This window comes from Procambarus clarkii, chromosome 34 (genome assembly GCF_040958095.1).
Source record: "Procambarus clarkii isolate CNS0578487 chromosome 34, FALCON_Pclarkii_2.0, whole genome shotgun sequence".
In the NCBI taxonomy this organism is placed as follows: Eukaryota; Metazoa; Arthropoda; class Malacostraca; order Decapoda; family Cambaridae; genus Procambarus; species Procambarus clarkii.
The window spans coordinates 35920324-35938327 of NC_091183.1; the positions used below are offsets into that span (position 1 = coordinate 35920324).

An 18004-nucleotide genomic window follows, 5' to 3' on the forward strand; every position below is an offset into this window, starting at 1 on the left:
TCAATACAGTGGAACCTCGGTTGATGACTTCCCTAGAGTACGAATTTTTTGGTTGATGTCAAATTTATCGTAAAATTTGAATTGGTGTACGATGGTTTACTTGGAAGACGACGTCTGTTCAAACACGTATGGGTCGAACGAGCGCATGGTGCAGGGGGCACGAGGCAAGTCGCTCTCAATTTGTTTAGAAGTCTATCCCACTTAGTGATGACTGCGGCCATGCTTGAATTCTTTGTGAAAAATTTCATGGTTTGCTTGCTTTTTTAACATAAAAGTTCTTATTATATATCATGCCATGGGTCCCAAGAAAGTACATGGTAAAGTTCAACCAAAGAAAATAGTTGTGTTGATGACGATAAAGGAAAAACGAGATCATTCATAGTGAATCAATGTGATGTCTCACTACAGACAAGTGTTAAAACGTAAGGAAAAACAAGTGTCTATTGACAGGTTCTTAGTAAGACAAGCAAGCAGTGAGCCACAACCAGGTCCTAGTGGTATGTCTGCAAAATGTAGGTTAAGAGAGTACAGTACCCAGAAATGTCATCACTGCTGTTATAATAAAAGGGGACTCCCCTTACAAACACTAAGACCTCTCCTCCTCCTCACCATCTTCCATACGCCAACAAGAGTCCTCACTCAAGGTAAGATATACATACAGTACTGTATTGTAGCTAGTACAAAATGAGTGTTGTTCGGTATAGAATGTATTTTTATGCAAATATTTTTGGGGGTGTGGAATGGATTAATTCATTTTACATTATTTCTTATGGGAATTTCGTTTAGGTTGACAAATTTCTGGTTGACAACGCGTCTCTGGGAATGGATTACAATCATAAACAAAAGTACAGTACCACTGTACTTCAGTAACATCTTAAAAGATGAAAGGTATCTAAAGAAAAACAGTTGGAATACAAATTACTTACAAAAGTCTTAAGAAAAATATTTGATCATCCAACATAAAGGTATATACATTACTGTATTTAATTATATTTTTTCTGTTTTTGTTTTGAAGGCAGATCTGTCGAGCCTGGTCTCAGGCTGGGCTCGGGGAGTGGAAGAACTTCCAGAACCATCTCCAGGTATCTATGGTTCTTAATCTGTAGAATGACACAGGAGTAAACACCCAGAAAAGTGCATTATATTAATAAATGTTTTAGCACAAGATACACTGATGCCAATATTCTTCCACCAAAACCAATTACTGTACAGTATCTTGAAATCAAATGAAAAGGCCACTAACAATTTCAGACAGTTATACCGCATATTATATTTCATATTAATATCGGACTGTAATGGTCGGTGGTTCCCAGGGAATGTGCTACCGTGTCCAATGATATTACATTTTAAAGTTCTATTATTCTTAACACTTTAGTGAGCGCGGCACTTGTGAAAAAAAAAAAAGCGCCTTGTGCGCGCGGCGTTCTGGGGGCTCAAGCGTAAACACAAAAAAGTGTATAAACTTTTCACGCTCCTAACATCAATTCTCGAGCTACGTTTTTCATTTTTGTATCAATGCGTTGGCAATAAAATTCTCTACAAGATCATATGCATAAAATGTCACCAAAGCATTTGCTATCCCACCACGAAGTAAATAAACACGAAGATGACTCGCCGTGACACCCAAACAGGAAGTAAATGTTCATACTCTTTCGTTTGTTGCCAGCCTCACAGTCATCCTACAGCACTTATTTTGATATCACTGAACTCGCAATAAAATTCCCCACCCAGACATATGCCTATCAATGTCTAATTATGTTCCGTACGAGTGTGGGAACTGGGCGAAGCGTTAGCCGTGATTTCAGCAGCGACAACACTGTTGTGATGCAGCGCTTTGAAAGTTTATACTTATTTCACTGTCCTGACATTATTTCTCGAGCTACGTATTTCATTTTTATAGCAATGTGTTCGCAATAGAAAGTTTTATATATAACATAGAAAGTTCTATAAGAACATGGGTAGAATTGGCCAACAGAGCGTCAAATAAATTTGCGGCGAATAAAATCTTATGCGTGTTTGTACCCGTGAGCGTAAAAAGTTTTTACTTTGCTCATGTTTTTTCAAGTTTATACTTGTTTCACACCGTTTTTTTTTGTTTGTATAGTGTTCGGAATAAAATTCTCTACACAGACATATGCATATAAATGTAGAATCATGATCGCGGCCAACACAAGAGTGTGTGGAGTGGGCAATTACCCTCGTTGTGTCACCAACTCAATAGTCTCTCCTCTAAGTTACAATACATTGCCGTTTTCTCAAATAGGCACTGTGCCTATTAGAGAAAACGAAAATTTAATGGCAAACATATTCATACAAACCCCAAGTCGATCGAGTAGTAAATACCCACTATAACACGGTTCCGTAAATTTACGTCGTGATCCGACAAGCGCTTATCTAAACCGCCCGTAATTCCAAGTGGAAACTCCAGGGAAGTGTTAAGGAACAAGCTACCAAACATTATGGTAGCAGATATCCATGTGTCCAGCTAGGGACCACACCTGTAAAACCATTAACTCTGTGGCTGGGGACCACACCATTAACTCTGCTGTACTGTCTTAACTACAGGATGCGGGTCAGAGTTGGGATGGTAACCGAAGAGAAGGAGACATGACTTCTTTTCATCTCCAAGGCTTTTCACAGCAAGATCGCCTCAACCCCCATCATCGTAGTCTCCAGCAAGTGGTGAGTGGAGACATGCTCTTTATTTGGTGCATTGTGTTGTATATGAACAATATTAAGATATCTATCTGTATCCAACTGCAGAAGTTTGAAGCCAAATATTTGTTAATAACTTCACTTTTCAAACTCACTTTCTTTGTAATGTTGTAATAAACTACAATACTGTACATGTCAATGCTAGTAAAGCATTAGATAGGAAGCAGAGCTATATTAAAAGTCTCTTATTATAAGTTCTAGTAGCTTGTGAAAGCTGTGTTAAAGTTACCATGCTGTACCATGACAGTTAAGGTTTGCTTCACCAATGTTTGATAAAAAAAATACTGTAGTAAGGTTTTTTTTTTTTTAGTTAGTTTCCTTAGTCTTGGGTAGATTCTCTGAGGCTACTGATCAAGGTGGGAGGGTTTTAATGCAGTAGTCACTCCAAATAACATAGATCTGCCTCCTTTCTCTTTGTTGACTTGGTCATTCTGAAGATCACCCTAGTTTGGGGATCACCTGGGTACCTATTTTCAGCCCTTTCATGATAAAACTAAGACATAGTAGTGTGGAGGCATCCCAATGCCTTCAGGCATGCTTAGCCCCGGATGCCCAGGCTTTCCACCACATTTTTCCCGAGTCTTTGGTGGTACCTGTACTGTATTGGTCCTCCAATCCTCATTGGGTGTTTTGGACTCCTCCTCAACCTCTACTTGACTCTGCAGTGTTATTTGCAATTTGGTGAACAATGCTATCATTAGATGACACACTTCTTTTGGGTGGTGTCTTGGTTCTTCTCCATTCCAATGCTAGATTCTCTGAAGCCTCACATTATTCTGAATCTCTCCTTCCTCAAGGCACATTTTCCTTGTCTAGAATTCTGGATGACCATTGTGTCCCAGGTTGGCCTGGTGGATTCAGCCCAGTCTGGGCATTTTTGTTTTAATCCATCAGATACACACTTACTGGAATGTTTCCCATCCCTCCTCAATTTAGGATTGGCTGGGGTTGTCAAGTGCAACTTTTTGGCTACCACTTTCAGGCTCTTCCTTCTGGTTTTAGTTTAATGCTCAAGATCTTCCTCAGACTTACTCAAATGATTCTTCAGGAGCTTGATCTTCAAGGTGTCCTGATTCTGGCCTATCTCAGTGACTGGATGATTTGGGTTCCCAGTCATTCATCTTGTCTGTTAGTCGGGGGTGTTATGCTTTCCCATTTGGCATGCTTCAACTTCCTCATAAACTAGGAGAAACCCTTGTTAATGTTCCCTCATTTGTCAGCTTGAGTGGGGTTGGACTGAAATTACAGTGCCAGGATAACCTTATTCTCTCTCTCTCTCTCTCTCTCCCACTGTCAAATTTTCTGCAATTCTACGACCATTTTCATCATGTGATGGGAAAGGTCTCGCATTTACCTCCTGAATCTTGATCTGGATCACCTGAAGTTTTCATGCATGATCTAACCTAATGGTTCTGTCTCAGAAGGCACTGTACCTTTTCTTGTTGGTCAGCATTTGCTGACACTGAGACTAAGTAATGTGGATCCTATTGTGTCCTGAGGCAGATACTTCAGGGTTTGGTTTCATGGTGCCCACCCCATCTATCACCATGCAGACCTCAGCTGAGGTTTAGTTTTCTATCATTCACCACACTAGAAATTGTCAGGACTGTTGTGATGAAGGGCTATCAGTTGGTGATGGTGGGTTAGCCAGTTTTAATAAATGATTGGCAAGTGGTGATGGACAGACAACAGTATGTGAGGAGGTAAGGTTATTAGGTGGTCATAAAAAGTTGTCAGAAAGTGGAGTTAAAACAATGGTGATGAACATGTAGAAATTTGAAGCAAATCTTTTACCAGTAAAGGCTTGTCTGACTCTCATAGTAAATTTTCCACATTAGTTGCATTAATAAATTGTAATATCTTATATCTCCTTTCTTCCGTGGTTAATATAGAAGGAAAGAAAGTCTGTCAAAGTGCAGCCATTCCAGAAAAGTTTTCTCTGAAATTACCCATTTAAAAAAATTATTTACATAAGTATATATACTGTACATAGATATTTGCAATGATTTAAGGAATAAACTTTATAGTGGTAACAGTGTTAAGAATTAAATGCAAGATGGACATAGATAGATATTTTACTGTAGGTGCATGAAATTTTACTTTTTTTCGGTAAAGATTCAAGATAATATGATGATCTACTGGCAAAATTTCATCCCTAGGTTTCTTCATGCATTGTGTTATGGTAAGTTATTGTAGATAAAATGCCAGGTGGTTCCTATCCTAGTACCAGGTAAGTTGAATGATAAAATCTGAATTTGAATTTCAATGCATTTATCAGTGATGTAAATTATTATGCTCTCTTAAGGTCATGTTTGTATTTGTGTTTTATTTATTATTCTTCACACTGTGTGTGTAATTACCCAAGTGTAGTTACAGGATGAGAACTACATTCGTGGTGTCCCGTCTTCCCAGTATTCTTTGTCGTACAACGCTTTGAAACTACTGATGGTTTCGGCCTTTACCACCTTCTTACCTAACTTGTTCCAACCGTCTATCACTCTGTTTGCGAAAGTGAATTTTCTTATATTTCTTCGGCACCTTTGTTTAGTTAGTTTAAATCTAAACCTCTTGTTCCTGAAGTTCCAGTTCTCAGGAAATCTTTCCTATCAATTTTATCAATTCCTGTTACTATTTTGTACATAGTGATCATATCACCTCTTTTTCTTCTATCTTCTAGTTTTGGCATATTTAATGCCTCTAACCTCTTCTCATAGCTCTTGTCCTTCAGTTCTGGGAGCCACTTAGTGGCATGTCTTTGCACCTTTTCCAGTTTGTTGATGTGCTTCTTTAGATAAGGGGCACCATACAACCGCTGCATATTCCAGCTTCGGTCTAACAAAAGTTGTGAACAATTTCCTAAGTATTTTGCCATCCATGTATTTTTGATATCTTAAAAACCAACAAGAATTATGATAAATTACCTAATCTCCCATTAAGTATCCCTACTTTAAGCTCAGCCCACCCAAGAAAACTCGGATAAGATAGAAATTAATAGGGGGTGAATGGAGAGCAAGAGAGGTGCTGCTCATGAAGGAGTTAAACATTCCATTCAGTGCTCTATTTATGAGCAAGGCTCCTGTGTGCACACAAAGCACCAGCAATCAGTAAAGCTTAACAGTAAAGCAGAGGTACAATAGCCTATACACTCCCACACAGACCCAGAAGAAACACCCTCCAACCAGGAGTATACAATTGAACAAACCCATTCCTAATGTAATTGGGGATAGACATTTTGATAGACATTTTGAAAAGGTACTAGTCATGTTGGGGTTAGAGTCACGGCTTGGTGAACTAGCAGTGTCCCGAGAGCCGGAGTAGGGGAGCCGGTCGGCCGAGCGGACAGCACGATGGACTTGTGATCCTGTGGTCCCAGGTTCGATCCCGGGCGCCGGCAAGAAACAATGGGCAGAGTTTCCTTCACCCTATGATCCTGTTACCTAGCAGTAAAATAGGTACCTGGTTGTTAGTCAGCTGTCACAGGCTACTTCCTGGGGGTGGAGGCCTGGTCGCGGTCACGTGTTTTAACTGTACAGTATGAACACGTGTTTTAACTGTACAGTATGCAAAATATTTTTGTTACTATATACTGTAGGTCATAAATAATTTTTTTTTTATTGATCCATTTGGACTTTTCGTGACTTTATATGATAATTGAAGTCTGTAGTATTGTATTTTCTTCGTAATCTTCAGAATATTATAGTTTCAGCTTAAAGTACTCTGAGTACCTTTGTGTAATTGTTTATCTTTCATGAGAAGCTGTTATAAAATATATTGTCAAATGTAACTTGTATCAAATATAATTTGTAGAAACAACTTGTAGTATTAAAGGTTCACAATATGGATTGTGATTTTCTTGCATATACACAAGGACAAACACAGCAATATATATTCGACAGTGGTATAATTAGAGGAATTGTATTACCCTATCAAGAGGACCGGGTAATTTGGTTCTGTATTCTCTTTTGCATATTTACGTTATACCAACATTTACCTGAGGGCTACTAATACTAGTGGCCTCGACAAGGACAGGAAGCTGATGGCTTGTCAAAGGTCCCCCATTTGCCTTGATGATCTTTTCCAGCTGTACTGTATTTTAAAACCCAGCAGAGTTTTGCCGTTTATGGCTTCGGTGGGAAGGCGGTTCCATTTGTTTACTTTATAGCGAGCATTAACTAGTTTATTATCGCCTTCTATTCTGTTAGTTATAAGTGCACTAGGAATCCATCAGGTATGAGCAAACTTGAAAAATTAGTTAAATCTTTGTTGGTAAACTGTTTTGAATATTTATAACCTTATATGCTTGGGCATAATAATGAAATACCAATAGTTTGGCTATATACCCCTTATCCCCTGTAGAATAAACTACATTGCATATCTTTTTTTTTTCCATGCAGAATAAATACAAAATTGGCACACAAAAATGCATCAAATCATTTACAAATGAAATATACTCTCCAATCATTTGGTTTTGACCATAAAATAAAATGTTTAAAATGGAAACAAAGTTTATGCGGCAAAAATAATAATTTGGCTTCAAGTGTGGGACTTGCATGTTCTCAGAAAACAATAGCAGGCTAATATGGCTGACTGGAATGTGTTAAGAATAACACAAACTGCAAGTGTTGATGGCTGCAGGCAATTTTTGAAGTTGAAGTTTTTGGGTGATAAAACTTACAGGAAGCGAGAATTTAAAGGCTTCTCTGAAAATATAGATCTCTGCTTAGTTGTGTCTTTCAAACTATGAACATGAGCTTTAGCATCCTGATCATTATTCTGAGACAGTATGCAAATTTGGAGAAATATTGTCCTTTGCATAAGAAGCTTACTTATGGTCCTTCAATTGACTAAGGCCTCTCTTCTAGGGGCATGTGAGATCAGGGTGGGGGCAGCAAGGCAGTCACAGTCATCCACCACACCAGCCCGTCGTGCCCCCTGGAGATGGCCATAGTCGTCACTCGTACCAGAGACCTGTTCTCTCAGGAGATGGATGTGTGACATACATGGATGGATCCCAACAGCAAGCTAAGGATGTCAATGTATCGTTTGATAAGAGATGCTGTCAAATATGTGGATATAAAGGCCAAGATGTTTCACAGCTGCGTAAACACCTGCGTATTCATACTGGAGAGAAGCCGTATCAGTGCCCAAAATGTGACTATTGCTCAGCTCAAAGTAGTAACCTGCGTGTACACATGAAGAGACACCACCCTGAGTTATGTCAACAAGAAACCACTCGAGACTCGCGTCAAATATTTACTGATGCAGTAACACTTGAATGATTCACAGGAAGCATTAAATTGCCGTACTAGTTTTTAACACGGCAATAAGAAAAAAGTTCATTATCTTTCAACATAAAAATGCTAAGAAGAGAGCATTAGACTTATCAAGTTTGGATTTTTTTATAAAAAATGAATCTAAAAAGTGTTGCAATGCTGATAGACTAAAAAGTATTGTGTAGCTGTATTGAGCTTATGCAGTACTGTATTGCATTTATGCATGTGCATAAGAGAAAATGTTTTCTTGGCATGGCCACAGCACATGTAAGGATTGACCGTTAAATCAAAATACAACTTCTTTACATATATAACAGCAGCCAATCTCACGTATCTTCTCGCTACTTATCTTGCCACATTTTATTACAAGCAAATCATTACCAACCTTTGCAGTACTGTACTTAGTAAATACCTGTAGATCTATTACCACAGGTTAAATTTAAGTGATACAATAGCTGCCTTTTAGTTCACACAAATATTTTACATATTCTTTAAAAATTGTGGAATATTTTACATATTCTTTAAAAATTACTTTATAAAATTTTACAAAGAAAAATTACTATAGCATAATAAATTATTATGCTATAAAAATAGCATACTTATATGCATTCATTCTTTATATTGTACTATTTTAATGACTGCTATGGCAGCGAGTAGAAGGCATGGGCTACAATGATAGATGAACGGCTGCGTTCTCCAGAAGCTGTGAAACAATGTTTTTGTCCTATATAATAATATTGTACACGGAATAAACAGACAACAGAAATATTTTGTTATAAAAAGTTACCAACAAATAATTTTCTCAGTTTCCATGTGTTTTTGCCTCATAATCTATATATATATTTTAATCACTTTTCAGTATGTGGATTCAAATTACTTAAAGTACCTGTGAGTACTGTAAGTGTTTCCTTTGTCATGTTAGTAATTATACCCCTTTAGTCTCTTGAAAATATTTTAGTCTAGTTGGCTTAGCTGGACTGACCTTGTGACGTTATCCCATATATACGTATCCACACCCTGTATTGCTCTTCAAAATAAGGTTTTCTGGAAAGACTTCCTCGGTGGCTATCTGTAGCTAATCACCTGGATAGCTCCACACGTCACATCAGGCCCTTGTAATTCATGAAACGCTTACCGGAGACCATAGCTCAAAACCTGATCCCCCTTGAAGAACTGCAAGGAGCAGGGGGATGCAAGATCGCTCTATTGAAGAGAAGAAGCCATCAGACAGGTAGAGTCAAAGAAAACAGACATCAAGGAAAATAGGAATAACTCTTTACAATTAGGAAGGCAGTAGTTAGGTCATTTCCCAACTATATATCCACCCTCTTTCCCTACTGCCAGGTGGCATTCTCTTGGGAGCTCCTAGTCCAATTGGGGTCACCCTCTCAGTCATTCACTTGGTGTGATCCTGTGTGCTTTTCGTGTTGCCTTCATCCTTCAAGTCCCGGTTGTCTAGATAATTGTTGTCCATCCTTTGGACTCTGTCCTGCAGGGACCTTTGCGTGTAGTTACAGGATGAGAGTTACGCTCGTGGTGTCTCGTGTTCCCAGCATTCTTTGTTATTATTAACGCTTTGAAATTGCTGATGGTTTTGGCCTCCTCCACCCTCTCACCTAAATTGTTCCAACTGTCTACCACTCTGTTCACAAAAGTGAATTTTCTTGTATTTCTCTGGCAGCTTTGTTTTGTTAGTTTAAATCTATGACCTCTTGTTCTTGAAGTTCCAGGTCTCAAGAATTCTTCCTTATCAATTTTATTGATTCCTGTTACTATTTTGTACGTAGTGATCATATTGCCTTTTTCTTCTACTATCTTCTAGTTTTTGCATATTTAATGCCTCTAACCTCTCCTTGTACCTTTTGTCCTTCAGTTCTGGGTGCCACTTAGTGGCATGTCATTGCACCTTTTCCAGTTTGTTGATGTGCTTCTTAATATATGGAGACCATACAACCACTGCATATTTCCAGCTTTGGTCTAACAGCTGTGATTCATATGTCAGGCTGCGAGCAGCCACGTCCAACAGCCTGGTTGACTAGTCTAGCAACGAGGAGGCCTGGTCGACGACCGGGCCGCGAGGACGCTAAGACCCAAAATTACCTCAAGGTAACCTCAAGGTAAGGTAACAAAAGGAGTGAACAATTTATTTATTAAATAAATCCATGTATTTTAAAGCAACTGTGGTCCAGCAATTGTGCTAGGCAAGAGTGCCTTGATCTAAAACCATGTTGACTAAGGTTATGTAGATACTGTGATTCCATGTGTTTTGTGATCTTACTGCTTATCACTCTTTCAAGATTTTTATGATGTGTGATGTTAGTGTTTATAGTTTTTGCCTTTGTTTTTCTCCTTTATGAAGTGGTGCTATTTCTGCTGTTTTTAGTATGTCAGGGATAGCACTAGCATCTAAGTTTTGTCTCCAAAAAATGTTTAGGGCCTGTGATACAGTAGTGGTTTTTTACAGTTCTTGGTGAGTATGGAGTTCCAGGAATCAGGGCCTGGTGAAGAGTGCATAGGCATATTATCAATGGCTGCTTCACATTCAAGTGGAGTTAGGTTGACATCTGATATATGATTTGATGTTGGTATCACATTAATGAAGAATTCATATTGGTTATCAATCTTCAGTGTGTTTAATGGCTCACTGAAAACGGAATTGTACTGTTGCCTTAGTATTTCACTTATTTCTTTGTTGTCATCTGTAAAAAGTTCAATCTTTCTTGCAGGAGCCCAATACTGGATGTAGTTTTTGTTCTATATTTTGCATAGGAGAAAATGTATTTAGGATTTCTCTCTATTTTGTTGATAGCCTTTTGTTCTCTTTGTCTCTCCTGGATTTTATATGATTCTTGTAGCTTTAGTTCAGTTGTTTCTGTTTCTCTACATAGCCTTCTTTGTCATTCTTGAGATAGACATGTGAATGCCTCACCCTATGTTTATAAGCCATTTTGGCCTCTTGACAAGTTGTTTGTGTTTCTTTCCTCCTATTGGCTTACAGTTGTCTCTTTGGTCTGGGATAATTTTCTTAATGTGTTTTTTTTGTTGGCTCTCACCCTCCAACTGAGAGGTTTGGGATGCTTCATGCTTTTCTCCAGAGGCAAGGGTTCTGTTCCTTGAGTCCTGGTGGGCAGTTTGTCTGTAGCCTTCTTTTCTGCTGAGGAATGAGTTGGCTTCTTCCAGTGGGGTTGTTTGGTTGGTCTAGCTGGGGATGGATTCTTTGCCATATCTGGCGGCAGTGTGTTGTTGCTACCTGTGTGCCACCAGTTCCGCTGCAGTAGATGTTTTATTGGTTGATTCCTATTTCTGTAGCCCCTTGGTCCAAAGTTCTTATTTCTCAGGTTGACAGCAGTGTCATCAAAGCTAGCCAACCTGTAGACTACCTTCAGGTCCATGACGTTTGTAAATTCAAAGCTTTGGCTGCTGTCTTTTTCAGTACAGTATGTCGTGGAATGATATTCAGGCTCAGGAGTTTTGGAGGTCTAACAGGGTCTTGGTGGCAAGACATTTGGTTAGTGTTCCTGGGCCCAGTCGATCTTGTTGCACTGGGCCAGGTTTCCCAGCCCACTGTCTCTTCATTTTCTATGAGCCTTGCAGTTGTCTGTTTGGCTTCTCTGACTTTCTGGATGCTTTCCCAGTGAGGATGATATAATAATCCCTTGCTCCTCGTGCCTCTGTAAGGAGGTCAGGTTTTGGCTATGGTCCCCTGGTAGGCCAGAGAGGATTCCTGTAACTGATCTGGCCCAGTAGTGTGAAGCCATCTTGACGAGATAGCTTTGGGGGGGGGGAGGGGGGCACTAAGGAGCTCCCTCAGAAAATGTAAATTCTTACAAGAATTTATACCATAAAAGTTCCCCAATTTTCTCCAGTATGGAAGATCTGCCATCTGAAATTTAAACAAAATTAGACACATTTATATTTTTGTGGTCCAAAATAAGTCACTTTCATGTTTTTTCACTTGCTAATCACAACAATTTTTGGAGATCTTGTCGTCCTTCCATTAATTATAGAGCACCACAGCAAAACTGTTATGGTAAGTTTTCTGGTGTGTTATCTCACTTAAATGTTATTAAAAATGCCCAAAACAGCCAGACTTACCATAGCAGATGGTTGAATGAAAAGACATTTCACACACACACACACACACACACACACACACACACAGTTCAAGTTAGATGACATTCTCCAGTCAGTGGATCGTGACCAATTCTGGACCTCAACTGGTCTGGTAAGATAACTAATGTTTGCAGGTGCAGCATAGAGCATACTGTAGCAAGCACTGACAAACACATCGTGCTCGTGACATTTTTGGAATAACAAGAAAAGGTGAAAGAAAACTAAACAGTTTTGTTATATTACTAGCTATATTGAGAGCCACTTCTGTGTTTTTATTAAAAAAGATAAATATAATTACTCTTCTGCTATTGGAATATCTGAACATGTATATAGACTAGCTGTTGCAGTATTGATAACTTATTAAGTGATATTTTTATGACTCAAATGTGTTCTAAAGATATTACTTTACATGATCTGTATGACTGCCCCTTTGAATCATATACAAGGATTGCATACATATGTAGTTCAGTACTGTAGTATACGGTAATTGAGGGTACAGTATTGCAACATGTGGCTGGCAGACAGTATTATATCAAGTTCTTTTCAATCATAATGATATGTAGTAAACAATGGATGTTACTAAGAAACACATTGTAACTGTATTATTCCTAACATTTTAAGATGATTTGGTAATATTTGTCAATGGATGTGGTCTTCAAGCAGTTACTGTATTTGGTTTTTCAACAATAATGTCCAGTTTACATGTCTAGGCTCATGGATAGCAAGTCTACAAAAGTTGTTAAGATTGCAGGAAATGCATGAATGGTTAACATAAATGTGTGTCTTCTTAAAGAGTTGGAAATAATTTATTCATAATAAATAGATTCATTTTGTTTCTGATTGTCAGTTTTTTTATTTTTAACCATCCAAGTCCCTTTCATTAAGCTAAACAGTTCAGTGCATCTTTTACAACCGCTAGTATTGTAGCAGTTATAATATGTACAGTACCTCTAGTACTGTAGTTATAATATGTACAGTACCTCTAGTACTGTAGTTATAATATGTACAGTACCTCTAGTACTGTAGTTATAATATGTACAGTACCACTAGTACTGTAGTTATAATATGTACAGTACCACTAGTACTGTAGTTATAATATGTACAGTACCACTAGTACTGTAGTTATAATATGTACAGTACCGCTAGTACTGTAGTTATAATATGTACAGTACCGCTAGTACTGTAGCGGTTATAATATGTACAATACCGCTAGTACTGTAGTTATAATATGTACAGTACCACTAGTACTGTAGCAGTTATAATATGTACAGTATTGCTAGTACTGTAGCCGTCATGTAATGCTCAGTATAGCTCTGTACATTAACAGAATAAACCTAAACCATAAGAAATGTAAATTAGAGTTAGCCAAAATGGAGATTAGTTACTACTGCTACAGAATCCTGTGGCTCAACAAACCACCACTTAAAAAAAAAATTAATTTTAAAACTTATATTATTATACTTCATACATGTTATCGGGTTGTAATTACCTGAATGTAGTTACAGGATAAGAGCTACGCTTGTGGTGTTTTCTTCTTTCTTTCCAGTCAAATTCATTGAAGAACATTCTAAGTTTTCCCATAGTGTCCTCTGCTGAAATCAAGTGTTTCAACTCGATCATTTTCCTCATTCACTTCTAGATTAAAATGCATTGCATACTATATTTCTAAAAGGCCATAATCACTATTACATAAGGGTGGTAGGTACTAAGTGTCACATCTCTTCTCTCCTGGTGAATATCAAATCCAGCATTGAAGGAACATCCCCTTCCCTCATTTTCTTAATTTGAGAGCATGCATAAAACCTTTACTGCTAGAATCCACTCAATAAACCATCTAAATTACTGGGACCAACTAAAATGCCTAAATCTGTATTCTCTAGAGTGCAGGTGGTAGAGATATATAATAATTTACACATGGAAAATGTTAAGAGGGGCTGGTTCCAAATCTACACACAGAAATAACATCACATGAGACCAGAAGGCATGGCAGGACATGCAGAATACCCCTATTGAAAAGCAGAGGTGCAATAGTTATTCTAAGAGAGAACTCTATCAACATCAGAGACCCGAGACTGTTCAACATGCTTCCACTACACATAAGGGGCATAACTGGCCAACCTCTCATAGTGTTCAACAGAGAACTCGATAAGTACCTCCAAAGGATACCTGATCAACCAGGCTGTGATTCATACTCGCAGCCTGAAGTATGGTATCACCAGGAGGCCTGGTCAGAGATTGGGCCGCATAAACCTTGACCCCTGGAATCAACACAAGGTAACTGCAAGAAAAGGTAAGGTAACCTTCCCTCGGGTTACATAACCAGCATTGCCTCAACTTAAGACCCCCTAGTTATTGCAAAATACCCCCCCCCCCCCCACCTCCCCAGGCACCTCAGCTTATGGCCCCCTATATATTGCAAAAAGTTACCCCCCCCCCCCCCCCCTCTCCCCACAACAGGGGTTCATGGCCCCAGTTTGGGAACCAGTGCCCTACACCAGGAGAGAACTTGGTGCTTACATCACAACCACTACCCCAGCTGACATCAAACCCCTCACTTCACTTCATCCTACTTGGTATTTATAATGTACGTTTGGCCATTATGAATCCATTGTCTCATAAATGTTAAAGACATGTTCAGTTAAATCTGTCCTTTAGTGTCACACACCAGACCATATATAACTGTAAAATGAACTTTTGAAAATTAATATTTCAACTTCCTTCCCAAATGATAATTTAGTGGCAAATTCACATTTATACCAAATAGCAAATTGTATTGGTTCCCTACATATACAGTATATTTGGTGAATTCCTATTAAAACCATTACAAATGTCATAATCCAGAGTGGAGATTCCTGTTGTTACACGAGCATGCTTTTCACATCTGCAAGGCCGGACGAAGCTTTTGAACAGTAATTGCCATGTACAGTATATGTATTTTGTTTCCTCTTAAAATCTTCCTAATGAAGAAGACGTCGCCTACTGCAACACTCGCATTTTTCCCAATAAAAATAGCTCTTAAATCTGCAGTACTGTATGTCCATCCATTTGGATTGGTCAGTGCAGTAACATTTTCACTTCTTGCAGGATTGGTGTAAATTCAATTTTGTTGGGCACCATTCTTCAGTCCGACCTCCTATCCCAGCTTCTATCCTGTCTTCATATCCCTTCCAAGTGCTATACAGTACTGTATAGTCAAAGATGTCTTTGGTCTGCCATGTCTCAACTCAACATGTCCTATGACATCTCAGAACATAAATATTCCTCTAATTAATCCTTCCAATTTAAGTACAGTGGAACCTCGAGTGACAAGCGTCTCCAGTTCCGAGCATTTTGAGTGACGAGCAAGCTGCACGCAGAAAATATGTCTCGACTGACGAGCTTTCCTTCGATTAACGAGCATTCCCGCTGGTTCTCAGACACCTCCGATGTCAGTTTTGTTGTTGTTTCACAAGACAAGTTTTCCACATGACGAGCTCAGTGCTGGAACGGATTAAACTCGTTAATCGAGGTGCCACTGTACTGCTATAGCATATTAAGCCTATGTAGGTGTCTTCATACAATGCTGAGACCTTTACCATTTTCTAGACAGGATCACTGAAGGCAGGTAGCCGAGAATGGGAGACTGTGATTGTGCTTGTGTATGTATGCGTTTATGTCCATTCAGTTATACAGCTTCTGTTTTTATGAAGCTAGGAAAAAACAAAGAGCATCAACTCAAAGGTACTCTTGTACATCTAGTGAGCATAAATCTAAGCCTCAGAAATATTAGGTGAAAATGAAGCAGTATCTTAAATTACTTAAATGTTGTTATAATATTAAATTTATTGTTTAAAACATTTTACTAAAACGAATTGCAGGTTTAAGATAAAATGTACTTTTTCATATAAGTCATAGTAATTAGTAATTGCACGAGCAGCGACCTGATGATTGTCTGTTTACTTCTAGGATTCGGTTGAAGACACAGTCCATAGAGTGAGAGGATCTGTTTGTTCTGAGGGAAGTATACCGAGAGGCTCTTGTACTCTAGGTCAGTATGGAATGGAGATTCCTCAGCTGGCTGACAGTCGCATGGACCTTGAAATTCGGCAAGCCAAGGAATGGAGATGTTTTTTCCCTGAATGTGGGTATGTCACCGATCGCGAATCTTGGCTAAGACAGCATTTTCGTAGACATACTGGTGAGAAGCCTTTTCCGTGCCCCTACTGTTCATTTCGTTCAGCTCAAAAGGGAAATCTCAATGTTCACGTGAAGAGGGTACATTGTGCAGGACAACTTCCTAGTAGTGATTTGGTTGCGATTAAGCCAGATTATCTAAATATTTCTTGAAAACAAAATATATTGTTGAATGGTCAGAAAAGTAATACAAAAATTTAACATTGAATATTTAAAGTGCCAGTGACACGATATGGCATGATATAAAAAAAATAATTTGGAAGCCGTTATCCGATAAAAAAATTATGAAAAAAAGAGAATGAATATACCAATTCATATTATCATTGACCTATTAAAATAATTTGTGTACCAATAACACTTCACTAGTGCATTTAAAAAACTTATAATTTCTTAAACTTGATACTTGTAGAGTTTTATAAATGGTGCTTATACCCCTTCATGTAGCGAATGCATTTATTGTGTTTGATAATGATAGTGTGTGCGTGTGTGTTGTCATGTTACTGGTATGCAGCTGTCGCATCTGTGTTGGTATGCAGTTAGTGTGTGTAGCGTTATATAGTAGTTTGTAGTTTCTCTGCTTACAATAAGTCTCTCACAAAAATTCACTAATTTCTAACTTGTGAACTTGTTAATGGGTGATGTCGTCATGTTGCCGACACATGTAGCCATCATAACGGGTGTGTGCAAGGTGTGGAGTTAACCCATCTCTGAATTATTGTCCTAGTGATGACTTTCACTGCCAACATCATTTTTGTTTAAGACATCAAAATAAGTAAGCAAAATAATTAGCATTTGTTTAATTTTGTTCTCACATATATTAGAAGAAATTTTAATAATTTGTTAAGAAAAAGAACAAAATATTGCAAAAATTAAAATTTTGTCTCAAGGTATAATGAGCTTTTAAATTATGTTAATTCATTTATTTATTTATATATACAAGAGTTCTTGTACAGCCACTAGTATGCGTAGCATTTCAAGCAATTAAATCAATCAGTATATTACTGTATAACAAAGAATTTCATCTCTGCTGGGTGTTGAAGAATATATATAAGCATCCTAACATCAGGTTCAGGCATGCTAGCATCAGGTTCAGGCATGTTAGTATTAGGTTCAGGCATGCTAGCATCAGGCTCAGGCATGTTAGCATCAGGCTCAGGCATGCTGACATCAGGCTCAGACATGCAAATATTGTGTTCAAACCTAACATCACGTTCAAGCATCCAAGTATGTTGAATATGACCAAAAGGGTAAGATTAATGATTCTAACACGAATCTTCTCAATATTTCTTATGTTTTTCTTCACTGTCGAGGGAAGTTGACAGTACTCCAGTACTCTGCCAAGGTTTATATTCAGAGTATGCCAAGGCAGAGTATGGAAAATTTGTCTTTGAAAATGTAAGGAATGCCTTGCAAAATGCTTCCCTAGGCATCAGACCATAAACAGTGTGTGAAAATAAACTTTGGAGAGTTTATTTTTCAACTTCCCTCGGCAATGAAGAAAAATATAAGAAATATTAATAAGATTCGTGTTAGAATCATTAATCTTACCCCTTTCGGTCATATTCTACAACGTATGTTTACAAGAAAGACTAGTACCAAAATAAATTATATATATATATATATATATATATATATATATATATATATATATATATATATATATATATATATATATATATATATATATATAATTTATTTTGGTGCAGAAGTGCATTCTGGCTACTAGATAC

At 38.0% G+C, this 18004-nt stretch overlaps 1 protein-coding gene across 9 annotated transcripts in view; it reads left to right on the forward strand.

Moving 5' to 3' along the window:
* The window catches only part of LOC123762025 (longitudinals lacking protein, isoforms H/M/V), a 42844-nt gene that overhangs the window by 3879 nt on the left and 20961 nt on the right, over nt 1–18004 (forward strand). For 2 of the 9 annotated variants that reach the window (XM_045748195.2, XM_069335781.1), the window contains 2 exons: nt 2566–2682; nt 7578–9952. In XM_045748195.2, coding sequence (XP_045604151.1) covers nt 2566–2682; nt 7578–7994 — 534 coding nt within the window. In that variant the 3' untranslated portion in view covers nt 7995–9952. The other 7 variants (XM_069335786.1, XM_069335784.1, XR_011230291.1 and 4 more) reach the window with 6 other exon arrangements.